General features: G+C 32.8%; 2 protein-coding genes across 6 annotated transcripts; both read left to right on the forward strand.

Annotated features, from left to right (window-relative positions):
- The first annotated feature begins 1,286 nt into the window (after positions 1 to 1,286).
- LOC114396503 (probable methyltransferase PMT11) lies at positions 1,287 to 7,010 on the forward strand. Its single transcript, XM_028358514.1, has 9 exons — positions 1,287 to 2,171; positions 2,895 to 3,044; positions 3,149 to 3,419; positions 3,614 to 3,724; positions 4,220 to 4,379; positions 5,110 to 5,367; positions 5,463 to 5,585; positions 5,741 to 5,818; positions 6,499 to 7,010. Exons 1-9 carry the CDS (start codon positions 1,539 to 1,541, stop codon positions 6,704 to 6,706), a joined length of 1,992 nt encoding a protein of 663 aa, XP_028214315.1. The 5' UTR covers positions 1,287 to 1,538; the 3' UTR covers positions 6,707 to 7,010.
- A 2,705-nt stretch (positions 7,011 to 9,715) lies between these two features.
- On the forward strand, positions 9,716 to 17,741 carry LOC114397631 (protein HESO1-like). Of its 5 annotated transcripts, none has more exons than XM_028359767.1 (9): positions 9,719 to 9,934; positions 12,435 to 12,717; positions 13,833 to 13,997; positions 14,936 to 15,114; positions 15,189 to 15,284; positions 15,563 to 15,632; positions 16,220 to 16,350; positions 16,675 to 16,785; positions 16,973 to 17,741. In XM_028359767.1, exons 2-9 carry the CDS (start codon positions 12,579 to 12,581, stop codon positions 17,327 to 17,329), a joined length of 1,248 nt encoding a protein of 415 aa, XP_028215568.1. In that variant the 5' UTR covers positions 9,719 to 9,934; positions 12,435 to 12,578; the 3' UTR covers positions 17,330 to 17,741. The 5 variants fall into 5 exon arrangements, with proteins under 5 accessions (XP_028215571.1, XP_028215568.1, XP_028215570.1 ...); XM_028359769.1 differs by having other exon boundaries at positions 12,561 to 12,717; XM_028359768.1 differs by having other exon boundaries at positions 9,720 to 9,872.
- The last annotated feature ends 3,621 nt before the right edge of the window (positions 17,742 to 21,362 follow it).

Genomic DNA, 21,362 nt, shown 5'->3' on the forward strand with positions numbered 1-21,362 from the left:
TTCGAAAAAATCTGAGTCAACTTAATCTTACTCGATGAATTTGATCGGATAAGGTTTGGAAATTAGATATTTATTTTTTAAAAAATTGTAATACACACACAAATTCAAACAAAAAAGAAAGTCAATGTTGTCAAACCAACAAATTTATACCCCGTAAAAATTTAAATTAGTCTAAAATCTCAATTCACTTTTCATACCTTGGTACGTTGAACCAACCAGACGAACCATTTTATCACTTCTTTCTCGGCACATATACCACTAATAATAAATTTATCAATTACTATTTGGTGGAGGCTAAATTGGGAAACCTATCATGTCTCCCACCATGGAAAACACCTTTAGCACCATTAGATTTTCAATTTTTTTCAACCTTTTTTTTTTTTTCCAGTATACCCTTACTTATCCCTGTCGAAGCAACAATTCCTTTGAGCTAGAAACATCGCCGCAGACCACCATATGTCGCCGCCGTAAATGATTCCCCTTACTCCCTTCTTCTATTTTCTAAGACCACTTATTTAAAAGTGAATAAATCTAACAATGCCAAAGTTGGTTGGCATGAAAGGGTGTTGATAAATCCATCTAATCAAATGAAGATTGAAAAGCAAATAGATTAAAAAAATTGAAAAAATCAGATTTTTTTATGCATATTCATCTATAATTATAATAAAGAAAATAATCAGCACAACGTTTTATTTTAACTTCCAACATCAATTACCTCTTTTAAAACAAGTTACATCATATGTAGGTCCTTTCAAGTTCTTTTTTGCGTGATAATATCATTTCGTGTTTATATTTTTATTTCTTTGTGTATTTATAAAATTATCACATAAATTATACCTATTTATAAAAATATTTTTATTTAAAAATAATTTTTAACTAATGCATAAATATATTTATTATTAAGTTGTATAAATTTATTTTTTATATAATATATATTTAAAAGTATACTATTTTTAATTATACAATGCTATATGAATAAAATATTTGATATTGTTATCAAACAAAAAAAATTGATATTTTAATTTTTTTTATTATATATATATATATTATATTTTATCATTTATTTAATATTTTTCAAAAAATTAAAAATATGATTAAAATAAAAAATTGATCTAATTCAAATTATTTTAAATTAGATCAAATCAGATTGAACTAAAGTTTCAAACAAAACTGTTAAACGATGAATAAAAAAATCAAAATAATTAGATCAGATTATTTTTTTCTTTCAAAACCGATTCAACCTAATACACAGATATCCTAATCCTAATCCTAATAGTGGAAAAGATGAATAGCTCTGCCACCTTAACCTCACCCCCAATGTATATGTTAACTCTTGTATAAATAAATTGTTGTTCATCATCCATTATTAAATAAGAAATGCCGTTTTCTGTGTTGTTGCCCCACAACAATAAAAGCCTGTACCAGTACCCAGATACACACACAGTCTCAGAAGTGGCTACTAGTGAAGCACACGCAGTGCATTTTGACTCCACCCTTTATTTTTGGATCCATAAATTGATTGAATAACGAAATCTTCAATGACCGGCCATTTTCTCCGGACACCCCTCACACTCAAGATCGCTGCTTTCTTCTTCATCGCAGTCACCTTCTTCTACTTCGGCAAGCACTGGTCCGATGGCTACCAGCAGCTCGTCTTCTTCACCCAGCGATCCGACCCGGATTCGAACTCGAACCCGTTTGTTTCCACGTCCCCGAATAACGCCAAGTCCTTCAACGTCTCCGCCCTAATTGAGAACAACACACAACCGGCACCGCCGGAAAATGCCCCTCCGCCGCCAGCGCCGGAGGAGGGGTCGATCGAGAAACTTGGGGTGGTGAACGAGAATGGCACGATGTCCGATAAGTTCGAGGTGGGGGATTTCGATCCGGGAATGGTGGATCAGTGGGTGAACGAGACTCAGGTTGATGAGAGCGAGGGTTCTTCTTCTGATGTGGGATTTGGGATCAAGAAGTTCGGGTTGTGCCCCCGCGAGATGAGCGAGTATATACCGTGTTTGGATAACGAGGACGAGATTCGGAAGCTGCCTTCGACGGAGAAAGGGGAGAGGTTCGAGCGGCATTGCCCTGAGCAAGGTCGAGGCTTGAATTGCTTGGTTCCTGCACCCAATGGGTACCGTACCCCTATTCCATGGCCCAGAAGCCGAGATGAGGTCAAAATGTTGCCTTTATGACTCTCTCTTCCAATTTAGCCAAATAGGTGTTTTTTTTTTAATTTGGCAAATATTAGTTGTTATCTAAGAAGCACTAATACTGACACCGGACACGACACGGACACGGATACGTGGAAACCTATAATGTCCAAAATATAGAACGTAGTACGGGTGTCGTGTCGGTGTCAGCGACGCGTGTCGGACACCGGACACAACAAGGAGTTGGAGTGTCTGTGCTTCATAGGTTGTTAGTTTGTTAGTTTTTTAGTTAGTGGCAGATTTTTGTTAGTGGGAGATTCGAATCCACAATCTCTCCCTTTCCCTTCTTCCTCCAACTACCAAGCGAACCTTATAACTCCGAATGGGTGTTTCTTGTTTCAATTTGGAGGATTTCGAATCAGCTTTTATTTATTAGACAAAACTTAGATGCAGTTGATAGATGCTTTGGTGTTGTTCCCCCATGGGAAAGAGTTCCACCTCAGTAATCTACTCGATAAGGTTTTCATTAAATGTCAACGCAGAATACCTAGGTGATATTCAATTTTGATTAAGGAACAATACTAAAGCACCTATACAACTTCATTTTTCCTTTTTAAGTTTTTCATAAGTACAACTAACAGGTACTGAATGACGTGGTGTGATCTATATAGCCGACTTCAGTGGGACAAGACTTTGTTGTTGTTATTTCATAAGCATGAGGTTTGTTTTTTGTTTCTTGTGTAGGTATGGTACAATAATGTTCCTCATACACGTCTTGTTGAAGATAAAGGAGGCCAAAACTGGATTTCTAGAGACAAGGATAAGTTTAAATTCCCGGGAGGTGGTACGCAGTTTATACATGGGGCAAATGAATACTTGGACCATATTTCTAAGGTTGTTATGGTGTTTTTGTATGCTTTGGTTTTGGTTTCACCTTTTTGTTAGGAGAATGTAGGTGCATCTTATAGGAATCTGATGTTGGACATTTGTGATTGTAGATGATTCCTGATATTACTTTTGGTAAGCATATAAGGGTGGTTCTTGATGTTGGCTGTGGTGTTGCTAGTTTTGGTGCGTACTTACTGTCACGGAATGTCGTCACCATGTCTGTTGCTCCCAAGGATGTTCATGAAAATCAGATTCAGTTTGCTCTTGAGCGTGGTGTACCAGCAATGGCTGCAGCATTTGCGACTAGACGCTTGTTATATCCAAGTCAAGCTTTTGACTTGGTACATTGTTCACGATGTAGAATTAATTGGACTAGAGATGGTATGCGTTTTTCTCTCTTGTTTGATGTGCAATTGTTCTTGGTAACAATGAGGAGAAAAATTATATGCAGAGGTCTATAACAGCTAATCAACAATAGAAACGAGAATGCATGTTGGAACTGCCACTTTTTTTGCTAGTGATTTGTATACATCATTTTTTTTGTGTTTTGATGCTTAAACTTACTTGTGATGAAGATGGGATACTGCTTCTTGAAGTTAATAGGATGCTAAGAGCAGGAGGGTACTTTGTCTGGGCTGCCCAGCCAGTTTATAAGCATGAAGAAGTTTTAGAAGAACAATGGGAAGGTATAATTAAACTTTTTGAACCCTTTTTAGCTATGGAGTTAGTGTATTTAAGGATAGATCTATTTTGTACCTTCATGTATTAAATATTAATACTAGCATTGTATGAAATGCTATACATACCAAATTGTTTCTTACAATGGTTTCCGTCAGTGTCTCCAGATGACACACAATTAACATTCAACCAGTTAATCATCAAACTCTGACCTAGACCTCTCTTAACGATTTGTTTGTTATTCAAAGCAAAAGTTTGATCTTTTCCACATTTCCTTCTAATGTTACTTTATATTTCATCTGTCAATTTCTGTCTTATATGCTATGACAGTATGACTTAAAATATGCTCAAGGAGAATCATTTTAAACTGTTTTCATCCGTAAGTTACTGATTCTGCGATTTTCATTGGACAGTCAATATTATTAGGGTTTGTCTAACTTGTTATTGCTAACAATGCCGTCTAAACCTATGACGAATGTAACATTTGATTTTGTTATCTCCAGAGATGCTTAATCTTACCACTCGTCTCTGCTGGAATTTTTTGAAAAAAGATGGGTACATTGCAGTATGGCAGAAACCTTCTGACAATAGTTGCTATCGAGACCGCGAGGCAGGAACTAAACCTCCAATGTGTGACCCAAGTGATGACCCAGACAATGTTTGGTATTGTGTTCAGGCCTTTCCTTATACGTTGATATCATATACATTTTCATCAATCCAGATGATTACTGCCAAAAGTGATGCTTAAAATTACTGTTGTTCTTCTTGTATACGATAGACCTTTCCCGGATAAAATCAGAGACTAGAAAACAGGTGCAATTTGTCAATATATAGGTTTGTTCCTTCATATTGTTGAAATGTTAAACTATGTTTTCCATCAAAAAGAAAGTGAAACATAATGTTTTTTAGGCAGATTACTGAAGCATATGCCAAGTTACAAACAACTTAATCCTTCTCCACTCAACCCTCCTTGGGGAAAGATACAGAAACAACATAAGAAGAAAAATGAAAAGAAAATTACATGGTGGTCTATAACAATGAAAAAATGGTTATTTCACTGTAAATATGATTTTCCATTTGTTAAATATTATATTGTATTATATTATTTCTTAATAAAATGTGGAATTCCGTAAAGACTAAGGAAGCAAAAGAATTGGCTGTGCTGCCCCCTAGTTTTTATGTGTCTATTTTGGATTTCTATCTGCAATGTTGTAGAATGTCTTTTCTGGTTACACACTTAAAACCTATACTGCTTATAAAAAAGAAAACTACGAGCGAGTTGTATAAATAAATTTGGGTGAAGCCTCATGATAGCTTTTCACACATCTTAGTGTTATTATTAAAATTTAATGGCTCATTATTGGTGATTTTGTTAATTACTTGATTAATCTAGGTATGTTGATCTAAAAGCATGCATCTCTGAATTGCCTAAGAACGGATATGGAGCAAATGTTACTGAATGGCCTGCACGTTTGCAAACCCCCCCTGATAGGCTTCAAAGCATAAAGCTTGATGCTTTCACATCCAGATCAGAGCTTTTTAGGGCAGAATCAAAATACTGGAATGAAATAATAGCAAGCTATGTTCGTGTTTTACACTGGAAAGAAATCAGATTAAGAAATGTTATGGACATGCGAGCAGGTTTTGGAGGGTATTGTTTTTGTCTTATTTACTTTCTTGTTATAAATTTGCATTTAGGAATTTTCCTATGAGAATCTTCAATCTTCAATATATTGAGTTTTGCAGATTTGCAGCAGCATTGATTAATCAGAATCTTGACAGCTGGGTTATGAATGTGGTTCCTGTTAGTGGCCCAAACACCTTGCCTGTTATATATGACCGTGGATTGATTGGAGTTATGCATGACTGGTATTTCACTAAGCTTAGTTAAGATAATACAAGTGTTCTCGATTTTTTGGTGTGGTTTCTTAATTCCACATGCTGAACAATTCCTCTTTACCAAACCCTCTAAATTACTGTCAACTTGTCAGCATGTAGTAACAATTTCATGATTTATAATATAGGTGTGAGGCATTTGACACCTACCCAAGAACCTATGATTTACTGCATGCTGCAAACCTACTTTCTGTTGAGAAAAAAAGGTACTATTTTCTCCACTTATCAGCATTTTATGTCTTTCTTGTCAATTATTATCATATTTGTGCCTATAAAAATAAAAATGAGTATTGCATTGTGGTTTAGATATTAGCCTTTCATGTCTCTCTAGCAAAGTGATTTGTTTTTGGATATCCAATCTATTGTCCTTCTTAGCCTTATATACTACTTTAAATAAGCATATATTAATGTTTCTAAATTTTAATGCTGTCACTAACAAGCATATGCACTACATCTCAATATTCATGCATAGTGAAACAACTCATATTTGCAATTTCATATTTCATCGTTCATTCACAGCATGTATTATTAGAACAGAGAAGAAAATATTTCATTCACAGCATGTATTATCAGATCATAGGTGTTGTATTATTCAAATCTGCCGCAATCAGGAAAAAAATAAGGAAGCAATAAATATCCTATCACCTATGATCTGATCATAATTCAGATTTTATTCAAATTTGATTTTGAACAGATTATTACAATATCAAATCAAGGCATTAATTAGGAAATAATTGATACAAAAATTAAGGACAAACTTGTTACTATATTAATATTTCATTATTCAATGTATTATGATTCAATCAGTTCATAACCGCGTATTGCAAATTAGAAACATGTTGTATGATGTCTATTCTGTACTATCTGTTGCATTTCTCTCTATCAGATGCAATGTCTCATCCATTATGCTTGAGATGGATCGGATACTACGACCCGGTGGACGTGTATACATCCGCGATTCTCTTGATATCATGGATGAACTTCAAGAGATTGCAAAAGCAATAGGCTGGTACGTGATGTTGCGAGACACGGAGGAGGGGCCTCATGCAAGTTATAGGGTATTGGTTTGTGATAAGCACTTGCTACGCTCTTAAAGCTAAATGGGGTATATTGCATGATATTTTCTATGACCTTGCATGTCATTTTAGAAGTGTAGGAAGATGCAAGTGCAAGTACTACTAGGCATTTGAGAAGTGCACTTCCTTACAAACGTGAGGAGGTGCTCAGCATTTATTCATCGATACCACTATCCCTAAAGCCGGATAGATCAGGTGCATCATCAAACCTATTTGTAAAATTCAATTTATTTGTATATTCCAAAGCGCTACGTGCCTTAAATATATTGTTTCCATGAATATAAGCACATTCAGTGTTGATCTTTATAATTTTTTTGGGTCAGTTTGTATCTCTTAGAAGCTCCTTTTGGAACCAAGCAAGCTGGATACAAATCAACCAGAAAAAATAAATAAATATAGGAACCAAAATCTATAACTAGCTATAAGTAACTATTTTCAGTAACGATGATATCCACTTTTTGTTTCTATATTTTTGGACTATTTTCAGTATTTTGTCTCTTAATGAATTCTTTAATGGTGAATTTGTTTAAACTTTTAAAAAAATAACTTTAAAATAAGCGTTTTTCATATAAGTATTTTTTTAAGAAACAAATAAGATTTATTTCTTAAAATAAGGAAATAACTTATATTTTTAAGCAGAAAATTGTTTATTTTATTAAAATAAACACTTATTTTAACAAATAAGTTTAAATAAATTCGCTCCAAATCACATCATTATGTTTTAACTGCATGTAAAAAAAATCACCGCTTGAACTACATCTAAAATTCTATTTCAAAGCAACTGTACACTCTTGTTTCCTATTTAATTTAATTTCTATCCTCTCTCTCTCCCTCGTTTATTTAATTTTTATTTTAAAAAAATAGATGCGCAAATCCTATAATACTTATAAAGACTAAGTATAATTAGCTCTACGTCAAGGGTATGTTATATTATTCAATGATGTTTACTCTAGATATATGAATATAGTTGATTTTAAGAACCGGAGGTTGCTTGTTATAGATAATAATGGTGAGATTCGATTTTTTTAATATCTAAATAATACGGTGTCAGAAAATTAGTTTATAATAACTCAAATATTTTATTGAATCAATTAAGTTAAACTTCCTTAATTCAAGTTATAGTTATTTAGTTTTTACTTGGGAACAAAACAATAAAAATATAATAATATCAAGGATGTAGTTCAATTGGGTCTATAAAATAAATTTGCAAACCGATTTACATCAAATGAGAAAAATGATTTTTTTTTAATTTGATCACTTTTTTTAGTGATTTTAGAATGGTTTAGATCGATTTGAACATCCTTAATTTACCATATCCACAAACTTTTTTAGTCGTTGAAACCTTGCAACCCAAGCAGTTAAGCACCAAGCCCCTCCTCGTCTAGTCATAAATCGCATTAGCCTTGTCATCAACCGTCATGTCACTTTTGGATTTATACTCTCACTTTCACCATTCTGTCGCAAAACCCTGTAGACACAATAGTTGGACACAAATTCATATGTTACATGAATGAATAATAACAGAATAACCTATCAGACAATAAATTAAAACAATATAGTATGAGAATTCGAGAAGAGTTCCACTTTTTTATATACGAAGGAAAGTTTTTTTTTAGAGAATTTGAAGATTATAGGGATGCACTCAATCATTTTAATTAGAGACAATTTTTTTCAGAGAAATATAAAGATGATAGGAGTAAAAAGAATATGAATATGAAAAAAAAAATAGGAATCGTCTCACAGTCTCAATGATATAGAACCAATTTTTTCAAAGAAATATATAAAAAGTAGAAACAAAGCTTTTTAGAAAAGTATAAAAAAAAATAAAGGAATACACTCAATGATATAAGAAATAATTTTCTAGAAAAGTATAAAAAAAAAATACTGCCTGCCATAATTGTATAAGAAGAATTCATACCTTTTTCTATGAATGAGTCCTTTGGATTAATCATCTGCAATTTAAACCTTAAATAATAAAAAAAAACTTTAAGGTTTAGGGTTATCAAAGAGAAGGTTTTTTTTGAAGGAGAGAAGAAGGCAGAGTTACGGTAAACCACCATGTCTCACCGGAAGCAATCATCGTGCCACCAAGTTTAGGGTCGTTGGAATCCCGTGCTACAAATTCTCAATTGCAATTCTTGGACAAAGATAAAAAAGAAACATCATTATCTATTGTGATATATACTGTTAAGCTCAAATTAATCCAATATCAATATTTACGTGTTCAAATTTCCTAATCTAACATCAATCAATCAAATTTCTTAATCTAAAATCAATACTATGTCAACAAATGAACTAAAATTAGCACATGCAATATATATTTCCTTTTGTAGAATATTATATTTCCTGTTTTAGTCTCGAAAATATTTTTTCTTTTAGTCACGTACCTAAAATATATTATGAACTAAAATATGTATTTCCTTTTTTAAAATTACGAAAATATATAATAATAAAGATTGTGAATGTACTAATATAATAATGATATTGTTTGATTGATTGATTTTAATGGATTTTTATTAAATGCGATTGTAATTTTAATTCATGATAATTTTATATTTTATTTTGTTTATTTTAAAGGGGAAGAGAAATAAATAATGTGAGAATTAATTTAATCAGTGTTTGTCACGTAGTTAAATTAATTATGTGTGACTTAATTTAACTATTAATTGATAATAATAATATATTTATAATCATTAATAAAGATAATTATTCATTTTGGCATATATATTTTTTATTATTAAATTATCCTTTAAATGTAATTATTTTTATTTTATTCATAAATCTTTAAAATTAATTATTGTTACTACTTTTTTAAAGTGTTTTTATTTTTTATTTTTTATATTATAGATAGAGACATTTTTAATCTATGAAGCATCCACACTAACAACACATACACACCTATCAAACACATCAAATCTGGACACGGACATCGATGTTGTGTCGATATTCACCAAATACGACAAAGGAGTAAGTATCTCTACTTCATAGCTTTCAACTAATAATAATGATATGAAAATGATTTATATTCAGTCTGAGAGACATTTCACCTCATAAAAGTTCATTATCTTAAAAAGGTTTTCCATATTTCAAAGTAGAAAACCCCTCTTCGTAAGTTAGCTCACTGGCACTGCTGCTTCAACTCACTCCCAAGTTTCCTCCTTTCTCACATATAAGCAATGCCAACGTAAGTTTCAGCAATCAGCCTTCATTTATTTCCCCCTCAAATCCGAATGGTTTCTCTTGATGGTGCGTTTTTTTAATTCATCTTTGTCTCTTTCTACTTTCCTCGCTGTTTAATTTCTATTTTTATTATCTGGGTATTCATTTATTGTTTTTCACTATTGCTGCTTTCTATTGGGTAGTTGTTGAATTGGACAAGGGAAATATGTGAATTAATTTTTTTGGAATTTCTGTGCATTCTTTTCTGCTTGGTGTGGATTTGAGTTAGATGGAGCTTCTGTGGCGTTGTGTTGGATAAGTTAGGCATGGTAACCGTGTTTGTCAATTTTTTTATTTATTTTTTATGGATAGCTAGTTGTGCTTGTTTCTGATGAATGTGAATTGGCACTAAACAAGGCCAAACCAACTTATGAATTTGAATTGTTTGTCTCTTGAACATCCTATTTTGGATACCTTTTGGTGTTAGAATCGTGAGAGGAAACCAACAAGATTTGATCTTGAATGAAATTTATGAACTATCAATTGAGAAAAATGATTTTAATTTCTCATCAATCTAATCATCAGTCTTTATAAGCTGAAGGACTGGTATGTTACCATGTTTACAATGTAATTGTTACCACACCTGGATACTCCAAAAATGTAAAAGAATTAGTGTCCAACATGTATCCAATATTGATATCATTCAATACGGCGACACATATCTAAAAGGTATGAAATTAATTTGTTTTTAAACTTACCTGATTTTTAGAATTACCAGACACGGCTCCATTTCAAATAGATGCATACAATGGCGGCAATGAGATTAGAACTAAGACCTCATGCAAATTACCCAAACTCCCTACCATTGGGTCGATCCTAGTGGATTATTGTTAAGTTTCTTTTACCTTTACCCTATTAGTCTTTTATATGTTGGACAAATGACCTCAATAACTTAAGATGGGGTGAATTAAGTTTCAAAATTTTTTCACTAACAAACTTTAACCCCCTTGTAAATGATACACTTAGAATGGAAAAGAAAAAGAAACAATCAATTTAACAATGTTTTTTTAAACATGCAAAACTGATTGCAATAACATAAATGAGATAAGGGAAGAGAGAAATGCAAACTCGATTTATACTGGTTCAGTCACTTCCCGTGCCTACATCCAATCCTCAAGCAATCCACTTGAGATTTTCACTAAATTTGTAAAAAACCTTTTTACAAGAACACCCAATGAATCTCTTTCCCTTGTGTTCAGGAAACTCACAATTCAAGAGACAATCAGTCTCTTGATTACAACTTACTTTCTGAGATGAACAGAAAGATTTCTCTCCTTTAGAGTGGATAATACAATTTGATGTTCCTGGATGAACTGTCAGTGTTTGTCCAAGAGTTGTTGAGAGAACATTTGACAATAAAGTTCTCTTAGAATATCTCTCTCTTACTTTTCGAAATCAGACGCACACACATATATATATATGTATATGTCTTTCGTGTCTTTTCAAAATGGTTTGAAGATATGTCTTTTCAAAAAAAAAAATTCTGAAATTCTTCACTGGTAATCGATTACAGGTTCTGGTAATCGATTACATAGTTATATTTTAAAGGGTCATCACTTTTTAAATTGAATTTCAAGAGTTACGTTAATGTAATTGATTACACATCAATGGTAATCGATTACAACTTTCAAAATTCAAATTTAAAATCCTTTTAAGAAGCTGATTTGCAAACTTGTCTTCTGATATATTGGAATCAATGTGTTTTGAGACAAAAACTGATCTTGAATGAATCTTGAAGCAATGCTTGTTTGTTGAAACAACCTTGTATTAATCTTGAATCAATGTTTAACCTTAGAATGTTTGTTGAAGTAATCTTGAAAGCAACCTTGTTTAATTATTCTTTGACATTATCAAAATCATGTATTCATACATTCACAATCTCTCCCTTTTTGATGATGACAATCATTAGCAAGTGAATTCTTCTCAACATCATCAAAACTTGCATTATTCACATTCTCTCCCTTTTTGATGATGAGAATAATCATCAAGCAAATCTTTTTCAGCATCATCAAAAACCTGAAACCTACATGATTCACATTATATAGTGTAATTTGTTCCAAATTGCACCACAAAAAGGAGCCGCTGCCACTGCTAGCACTAGGGCTTGCAAATGATGGGCCCAATACAAAGTGCATCTTCCTTTAAATTCTCTTGTCCCTCTAACCATCCACCATAGCCACCCACAAACCATTGTGCCTTGCCACCAAATCTCTGAACAATCCCCAATGAGCAGCCATCTGCTGCAGTCGCTAGAGTTGCTATTGGTTCTTACTACTCTGCTAGTTTTGTGTCTTTCAAGTTGTGCTCAAAGTTGGTTCCTGTTAACGTATCTTGGCCGTATCCTATCTTGATTTTTTTTTTTTATAATTTTCCATATCCCTGTATCTTTATTGTATTATGTATCCAGATTCCAGACTTAGGTTATCACTTTACATATACGTGTGGTAGGACTCGTGTCTATGTTTAATTAGTTGAATGGGATAGATCCGCATAATGCAATCTCTAACATTATGAACAATTATATCAGGTCAGGGATATTGCACCAAGGCTTTCAATATGCTCTTAGATTGTGAACCTCTTGCCTTCATCTTTTCCATTTAGTGTTGCAAAACATTATTGCAGCTGTCTCATTGATACATTGACTGCTACTCAGAGTTATTGAGGGGCAAAAATGAGTACACATAGTACGTTGGATATTGTTGTAAATGATATACTTCGAGTGGTCACACCAGTACAAGAAGATTGGGAGATACGATTTGCAATTATTAATGATTTACGAAGTATTGTTGAATCTGTGGAAAGCCTGAGAGGTGAACTTTTTAGAAATTTTGTTTATGTTCTCTATCCCCTCCCCCTTTTATTGCTAGTGTTGATAAGGGTTCTCCTTTATTTATTTACAATTTCTACGCATGATCATATTTGCTGGCTTGAAGTGGATATCACTGAACCTAATGTTGCTTGTTGTAGACCATCTAAAGGTATGAGTGTATATGACGAAGGAAGATCCAAGAAGGGGCTAATTACATTCTTCTAATTGTTTTTATTAGCATTAGTTCTTCCTATACATATAATTGAATAGTTTTTTTATGCTTATGATTGAAGAATACACCAGATTCATTAATTACTTTACACTGCTATGAACCAGCATCAGAGTGGACATATCTCAGTATGTTGTAGGGAATGCCACAGGCCTCCCAAAGTTTTGAAGTTTTTATTTTTGTTTTTGTATATATAATGTGCCCAATCCACAAGTTTCGTTTTTTCTTAAATGCCCCCTTAATCAATTATATGTATCCCTCCAGTAATTTAATTCCATATCTTTCTTGATTAGTGTGCCAAAATATTGTGTGCTACATCTTATGGAGAAAAGTTTTTCAAATTTAAATGGATTGAGTCATTAGTCTTTTATTCATTTATTAATGTTAAAAATAAACTGAAATTTTCTGTTAAGGGAGATTTTATTGTTATATCATTCATCTTTGTTGTTATTACGTTATATGTTATAGTACTCAAGTATTTAATCATGTTTCAAACTATCTTACAGTTTTATCACTATTACAATTACATGGTTGTACTAAGTTGTTTTTTTCTCCTCATCCAAAGAAGGGAAAAGTAAAAGATGCCAACTTGTGGGGCAAGCTTTCAGACTAACTTGATGGTTTCTCCAATAAATAATGGAAATTAAGATGAATTTTATTATGCTTTATGCATAACAACTTCTCCAGCATTTAATTTTTGTTGTTTACCTTGAGTACCACAGATGTAGAAACAGATGGATTCAACTGACTTACCATGAAGTTTTCCGCTCTATATGAAGTCATGTCATAAGATGATTTAGGCTCCTATATCTTATAGATATAAGCAAATTTTAGTTCATTAGTTAAGAAATTTAAGTATTTAAAGTTGTACTTCACTTTTGGAACAGGAGCAACTGTTGAGCCATTTGGATCATTTGTATCTAATCTCTTCACGCGATGGGGTGACTTGGATATTTCAATTGAGCTATCAAATGGTTTGCATATTTCATCTGCTGGGAAAAAACAAAAACAAACTTTCTTGGGGGATGTTTTAAAAGCTTTGAGAATGAAAGGTAAAATTCTTATACTTGAAGCTTCTGTGATTTGGAAGTTAGTATAAAATCTGTGTATTTGTTAATCAAGTAGCTGATTCATTTTTCTTCCAATTTGACAATTTTTCTCTCTTTATCTTCACACAGTTGAAGCAATAGGATGTAAAGCTTAGTTGTTTTTTTCCCATTGAAGTGCAATTAGGTGTAATAAATATCCATGCAAGAAATTGTAGTGAGGGGTGCAAATCACTGTATATTTGTCATATGATTATTAATGTGTACTCTCCTAAACTAATGCAACTAGGATAAGTACCAACTGGGTTACTGTAAATATATTATTTGGTTATTTTATGGAGCACTTATTAGTGGCTTGTACAGGGTACAACTTTTATTTTATATCACTTGAAATTGTTATTTGCATGTAACTTTACAAATAAAATTGAAATTGGTTGGATAATGTATTGACATGACTACTGTTGAAGATTAGGATATGGGGAGATGACTTCCCTTCAAAATTTTGACTGGATTGATGTCAAAGATAGGTCTTTTCTATTGATTTTCTTTAAATCTGGACAAAAATTACGCTTCAGTGACTGGAAAAAAACAGGGTGAATGATCTTATATGGTTGAGTTGCTCTATAATTTAATATCCATTTTAAATTTAAGATTGAGTCATGCTAGACTGCGTGATAATTTCATATACGCTATAAAATCATGTAATTACTTGTTGAACCAATCAATCTAATAATGATTTTTAATTTTTTTATTGCTCCCATGTCAATTTTTGGTCCTGATTATAAGAGGTTTATTTTATTTGACTAAATTTTTCCTTTAGATTTTAGAGTTTCATTAGCAGTGGTTATTAAGCTTTTCATAGCTTTCTTTGCCTTCAAAACTTAAGAAATTTGTGAGTTTCTTTAGTATGTCCTAATACATTCAGTAATAACATTAATTTGCAGGTGGAGGGAGCAACTTGCAGTTCATCTCCAATGCACGAGTGCCCATTTTAAAATTTAAAAGCTACCGGCAGGGTGTATCTTGTGACATTTCAATTAATAACCTGCCTGGTCAAATGAAATCCAAGATTTTGCTTTGGATCAACAAGATAGATGGCCGTTTTCATCATATGGTTTTACTGGTACATTCTTGAGTCTAAAGAAAGTTTGCTGTGATTGGAATTGAAGTTTGATTAATTCTTTTTGGTTTGTGTAGGTCAAGGAATGGGCCAAAGCACATAAAATCAATAACTCGAAAGCTGGAACTTTCAACTCCTATTCACTAAGTTTGCTTGTGATATTTTATTTTCAGGTATTTCTCCTTTTTCATATACCTTTTTTCCCCAAGTAATTTCTTATATAAATATTTGAAAAGAGGAAACACAGTGAAAGTAAGGTGACAATTTTATAATTATATTTTAAAACATGAAATAGTAACAAAAAATGTTCTCTCAAACCAAACGGGCCCTAAAATAGTGGGTGCCTCCAGCCATCCTCTGTAATATGTTTTAACTGTTAGTAGTCTTCTCTCTGAAAATAATAGATGGATCTTCGTCCTCTGATGCATCCAATGTTTCCCTTCTTTTTCAGACATGTATTCCTGCAATTTTTCCACCGCTTAAAGATATATACCCTGGCAACATGGTTGATGATCTTATAGGTACATTTTGTCTTTCATTTTGAGCATGAAATATCCTTATTCTAACATTCTGAACCCGTTCATAGAAAGCTAAAATATTCGCTCTTTTTCTGTTCAGGTTGAGTGCATGCTTCATTGTTAAGAATTCTGTAAATGCCTATAATCTATTTCAATGCCAAGACTTCAAACATATTCACCTTGCTATTTCTTTTACTCCCTGCATTACTTTCCTTGTGTAGTTTTCTTTTTTACATTTGAAGAATTAATCCTCTTTTTGAAAGGCATGATCAGTATCATAGTTTGATGGGATTGATTTTAGTTTCAGAGGCCTTTGGATAATATTTTCTAAAAGGATAGTGGCTAGAAGGTTTGGGGTTGACAAACAATCAACTCTAGATGACAGATTGATGGGCTTCAGGCTCATGTATAGTGCTGTTAATTGCTTTTTGTTCTGTTCTCCTTTTTAAACTTTTAGGGCTTCGAAGAACGGGATTTAGGGAGGGGGGGCTTTGAATATTATGAGTTTGGAATGTTCAAAATGCTTTATGTGTTGTCAATTTACTTGCATACAGGATTTTGTAACCTTTATGTTGATGTAATTTATGCAGGCGTTAGATCTGATGCAGAGAATCTTATTGCACAAACATGTGATGCTAACATAAACCGGTTCATATCAAACAGGGCAAGGTCAATTAACAGAAAATCTGTGGCTGAGCTTTTTGTTGAATTCATAGGAAAGGTAAATCGTTATTTTGTTGATTAGACTTTCAATTGGTATTGGTAAAAGATGTTTGTATGCTGTGTTTAATACCTGGTATTTTTCTGTGCGCTTGATCATACAGTTTAAAGATGATAATTTTTAAAACTGTCCTTTTTTCCCTTGGTAATACCAGTGAGAATGTCATGATGATGGATGTCATGTATTTTTATTGAAAAGATAACAACATTTTATGCGTATCTGTTCTTGAGGCTCTCTGGCAATGAATTTGCTCAATCTATAGGACTTCCCTCTAGGCATTATTTACATATAATAATGATTACAGCATGTTGTATGTTCCTGCAGTTTGCTAAGATGGATTCAATGGCCGTGAAGATGGGAATTTGCCCCTATTCTGGAAAATGGGAACAAATAGAGGACAATATGATTTGGTTACCCAAGACTTATGCAATATTTGTAACACCCTGCTTATGTACTTCTTACTTTTTGGTGACATTATGGTTTTGTTTCGGGGATAAGCTACGTTTGGTTATTGCGAGAACAGTGCTTGATTCCAACGCCGTAGTGGCAAATGCTAGATTCTATCATAGATATTTTCTCTTGCTCTGCTAATGATATTTATATCTGACTTTTGATTGGTTAGGTTGAGGATCCTTTTGAGCAGCCACAAAATACTGCAAGATCCGTTAGCGCAGGACAACTGAAGAAGATAACTGAGGCATTTGCAAGGACGCATGACTTGCTTACCTCAACAAATCAGAATCAAATTTCACTTTTGTCCAACATGGCACCTGCGCATGTTATAAGATGTATCACAAGGCCTTATGGTGGAGGTTACTTTCACCCAACTCAGCCACAAGTGCAGAGGGCCATACGCCCACAACTGCAGTCGCAACGTCATTTTCAAAATGTCAGTCAAGGAACAAGCTCCAACAGTTCATCTTCAAAAGGACATACATTGGTGCATAGAGGCCAACAGATATGGAGGCCAAAGAGTTAAAAGGGGATCTCTATTACTCCGAAAATGCCATGGTTTTAGCTTTGAACAGGTTTTTACTATTGCCTTTCAGTTTACTTGTTAACACAAGTGATTGAAAGAATGGGATTTTGATTTTTTTTGTGCCCTTGTGGATCAAAAAGTGATCAACCGTGTATATTACATGAGGTTTTGGTGGGGCATTATATTGACGTTTTTACAACTCTTATGTACTTGTGGTAATATTCGGAGCATGCAAGAGTTTAAAATGTGCAACTTTGCATATGAACCACAAATTATTTTGCTCTTTTACCAAGTCGCATTATAGTGGTATTGGTAACCGACAAAGATTTAATAAGGGTAATAGAGATAAGGCGTTGTTGTTGTTGTTGTTGTTGTAATAGAGACTTATAAATGTCGTAACGCACTTTTGACAGACTTTTCATTCATTTTTTATTAGGTGAAATAATGGGAGCTTCACTTAATCTGGGCACACTGAGACCTACGTGTAAGTGATTTAGTTATGGTGTTATGAGGAGTGAGTCAAGTGTTTTTAATATTCTTCTTTTTAAGATAAAATAAACTAATTACATAACTACATTTTGGATTGGATTGGTGATCAATTTCCCCACTAGCAATGAGATATTAAACATAGATTAAATGATGAAAAGTGTGGATCAATAAACATTAAGCCGTGCCCAGCAACTTTCAAGATTAAATGTACTTTTTTCTTTTTATCTTCAAATAGAGACAAAGTGCACATAAGACTCCAGCACGAGTGGCCCAACAGTGCCATACAAAACTAACGTAAATCTCAAGTACGCCCACTCAAAATCCAGCTGTTGCTTCCTGCACTCTTTTTGGAATATTTTTTGACCTTTCAAATTTGTCATTCCAGAAGCCAAAAAAGGGAGTGTATCTCGGAATGTAATTTTACATTCTGGAAGACAAAAAGGAAGTACAGGAAGCAACTGGGAAGTGCAGGAGTCAATGGCCTCAAAATTCTCACTTTTTCTTTGGGCTATTGTCTCATGCTTGCAAGCCTCAATTAAATGCTCTGAAACCACGAGTTCATGACTGGCTGGCAGCTCTCCAGTGACAAACTTACACTTTTGACATCTTTTTTATAAATGTTAAATATATCAATTCAATCATTGAATTGAAAATTTTCATGAAATAGATGGCGTATACAAAATTTTATACAATTAATACTTTATCATTCCATTTCGTTTTAACATATAATGATCTTTAAAATAAGCTAATTTTATGTTATTAGATTAGATTACTTAGGGTTAAGATCCTCACCCGCATTCACTGGATGAGATCTTAGCCATTGAAATTATCTATTATTAACAATACTATAACATGATGTTTAAAAATCTTGAATGGATGAGAAGCATGCAATGGATACTCTCATGCATGTTAATTTTCAATCGAGAGAATCTCTACTCGATTAACTATCCACAGATGTCTAAATTATTTAAAATTCTGTGTAGATAAATTGAATATGTAGCTCAATTGATACAAAATTATTCTAATTTAACTAGTGATATTGAGTTTAAATCTTAAATATGTAATTGTATTAAATATTTAAATGATGAATTTTACTACTTATAATTATCCTATCCAATTATAACATATTGTCTCTTGTGAAAGCTATTGTGGCCTGTAAACAAAAAGAAAACATAATCAATAGATAAGTATCATGTTACAATTATTGAATTGATAAAATTACATTTACAAAAATAAAAAATTATTTAGAATATAAATTTTCTACTTGCGTCAATTAATCCTATCTTTTATATATGTAAAATAGCATTAATAAACTTGAAAGTTTCAATTCCTTTATATTTTTGCAGTTAGTGAAAGTAACTATAATTGAATCTTTAGAAAGGAGAAAGACAATTTGATTAGCATTACGTACAACACTTGACCCCCCAAAAAAAAAACATGTAATAGAATCAAATAATCACTAGAATTTGTCAGTGAAGCGATTAATCAGCAAACGGCCTCCACTTTGTCTTTGACATGCTTCCTACCAGAATATGATACCTTCCATACTTGTTTTGTGACCAAATATGGGTCGCCAAATTTTTTTTGTTTATTATATAAATTTGGATGGATGGATGTTTTTTCAAGCCTCAAGTGTTATTCCTCACACTTGTAATGCTTATGACATTATTCGTTGTGGATATTATATTCAGGAAATCTCAAAAGTGGAGCATTCACAGTCAACCTCAGCGCGCAGCACACACACACACATATGTTTAGATTAGTGGTTGAATTTGTAACGCCATGCTTTGGTTCGGGGAATAAAAATTTGTCCACTGATTCTGCCAAATTTATTTCTTTTGAATCTTAACAATGTGTGAAGTCGTGTACATGTTTCTTCTAGGAAGAACATGTGGACGCTGCATTTTTTTTAAAAAAATATTTTTCTTACAAAATAGTATCAGATTCTTGTTAATTTCCACACCCACGAATTATGTTACTTTTTTTTTACATTTAAATTTCCATTTTGATAGGTTGATTGGGAAATATGGCAGTAGTAAACTGCTGAAGAAAATTATTAAGCATTATAATTAATTGATGATATGCCAAAGTTCGAAATAGGATAACATTATTGACTTATTGTAGGTTACATCTTATCCGATTCTAGGCCAAATGCAAAATGAAAATGTTATGGTTTCTACATGCCCTATGCTTACCCCTGTGTTCTCCTTTTCTACCTTATCATATTAGGAGACATGGAACTAAAACTGCTAGGTGAAACTAGCACAGAACGATAAATGAGTTTGGTGATTATTTGGGTTCTAAGTCAGGACAAGGGGGTCTTGATTCTTGTAGAAAAGTGCTCGAGTCACTTGAAAAACAATATAAGATGGATTTATAGTATCTAGTGGGCGAATTTCATATTCTATTGGCTCAAGTTTTAAACGACATATAATGTTGTTTGCACAATATTGCAGTCAGATACGCACAATGGCTCCATTTTAATTGGAGCGGAATCACTTACTGAAATTCTTCAAAAAAATTAATATAGATTTAAGTCATAAAATATTATATGATTTTTATCTTCTCTGCTAATCTTATATTTTCTACATTGTCATCGTAGAAATTGGACTGGATCAAATTCAAAAACAGGATTTCAACTGTGAATACGGGGAACACAATAATATCTTTAAAAATAGAGAAATTTTGAAAGTAAGAGAAATCATTAAATAGTCTAGAACAATGTGATCACAACCAATCTCTATTTGATATTTTTGTTTGTAAACTGAAAAATATGCTTACATGTTATATAGAGATTGATAAGAATCACATAATTCCAAACCATGTTAGCTTTTCGAAAAGTAAGTTGTGTTGCAGGTTGATCCAATCATCAACCATGCCTCTTAACATTAAGCACACGACAATATCAACCCTCTATACTATATATCGAATTCACTGTACCACTTAACGCATGTTGGGATTTTCTTTAAAAGAAGTCCTGTAATAATGGCGTAAAAAGTGACGAATTATGTACCTATGTGAACTTAGTATCGGTACCTTTACCATGAATGGGATATGGGACATTTAGAGGGAATGTATCTCCTCAATTTATAAAAAAAAATTAGACAATCTTAATTTAAATAAATAATAATTGTGGGATAAAAATTAATAATTAAGATAAATTTTAACAAAATTTATTATTTTACTTTTATAATTTTACTTTACATTTTTTAACTCACGGTTAAAAGTATCTCATGAATATTTCTGCCTCTGTTTTTTGGTTTCTCTCTTTCAACTTTTATCTCTGCTGCATTAAGGTAGTGTCCTTTCTAACTCCAACTTCCACACAGCAGAAGCTCTCCAAATTCAACAACTTAGTATGGAAGGATTCAAGTCACACCAAATCTCAAACAAATAGGACTAAACCCCCAGCATTGGAATCCATGTGGCTGCACAAATCAAAACGCCAAATCCAACACTTTGAGCTGAAAGGAAAGCATCCGCATCAGCAAAGAATGGAAAACAAGTGAAGCTGATGATGTCCAAGAGGCCAAAATCTGTGCAG

This window comes from Glycine soja, chromosome 18 (assembly GCF_004193775.1).
Source record: "Glycine soja cultivar W05 chromosome 18, ASM419377v2, whole genome shotgun sequence".
NCBI lineage: Eukaryota > Viridiplantae > Streptophyta > Magnoliopsida > Fabales > Fabaceae > Glycine > Glycine soja.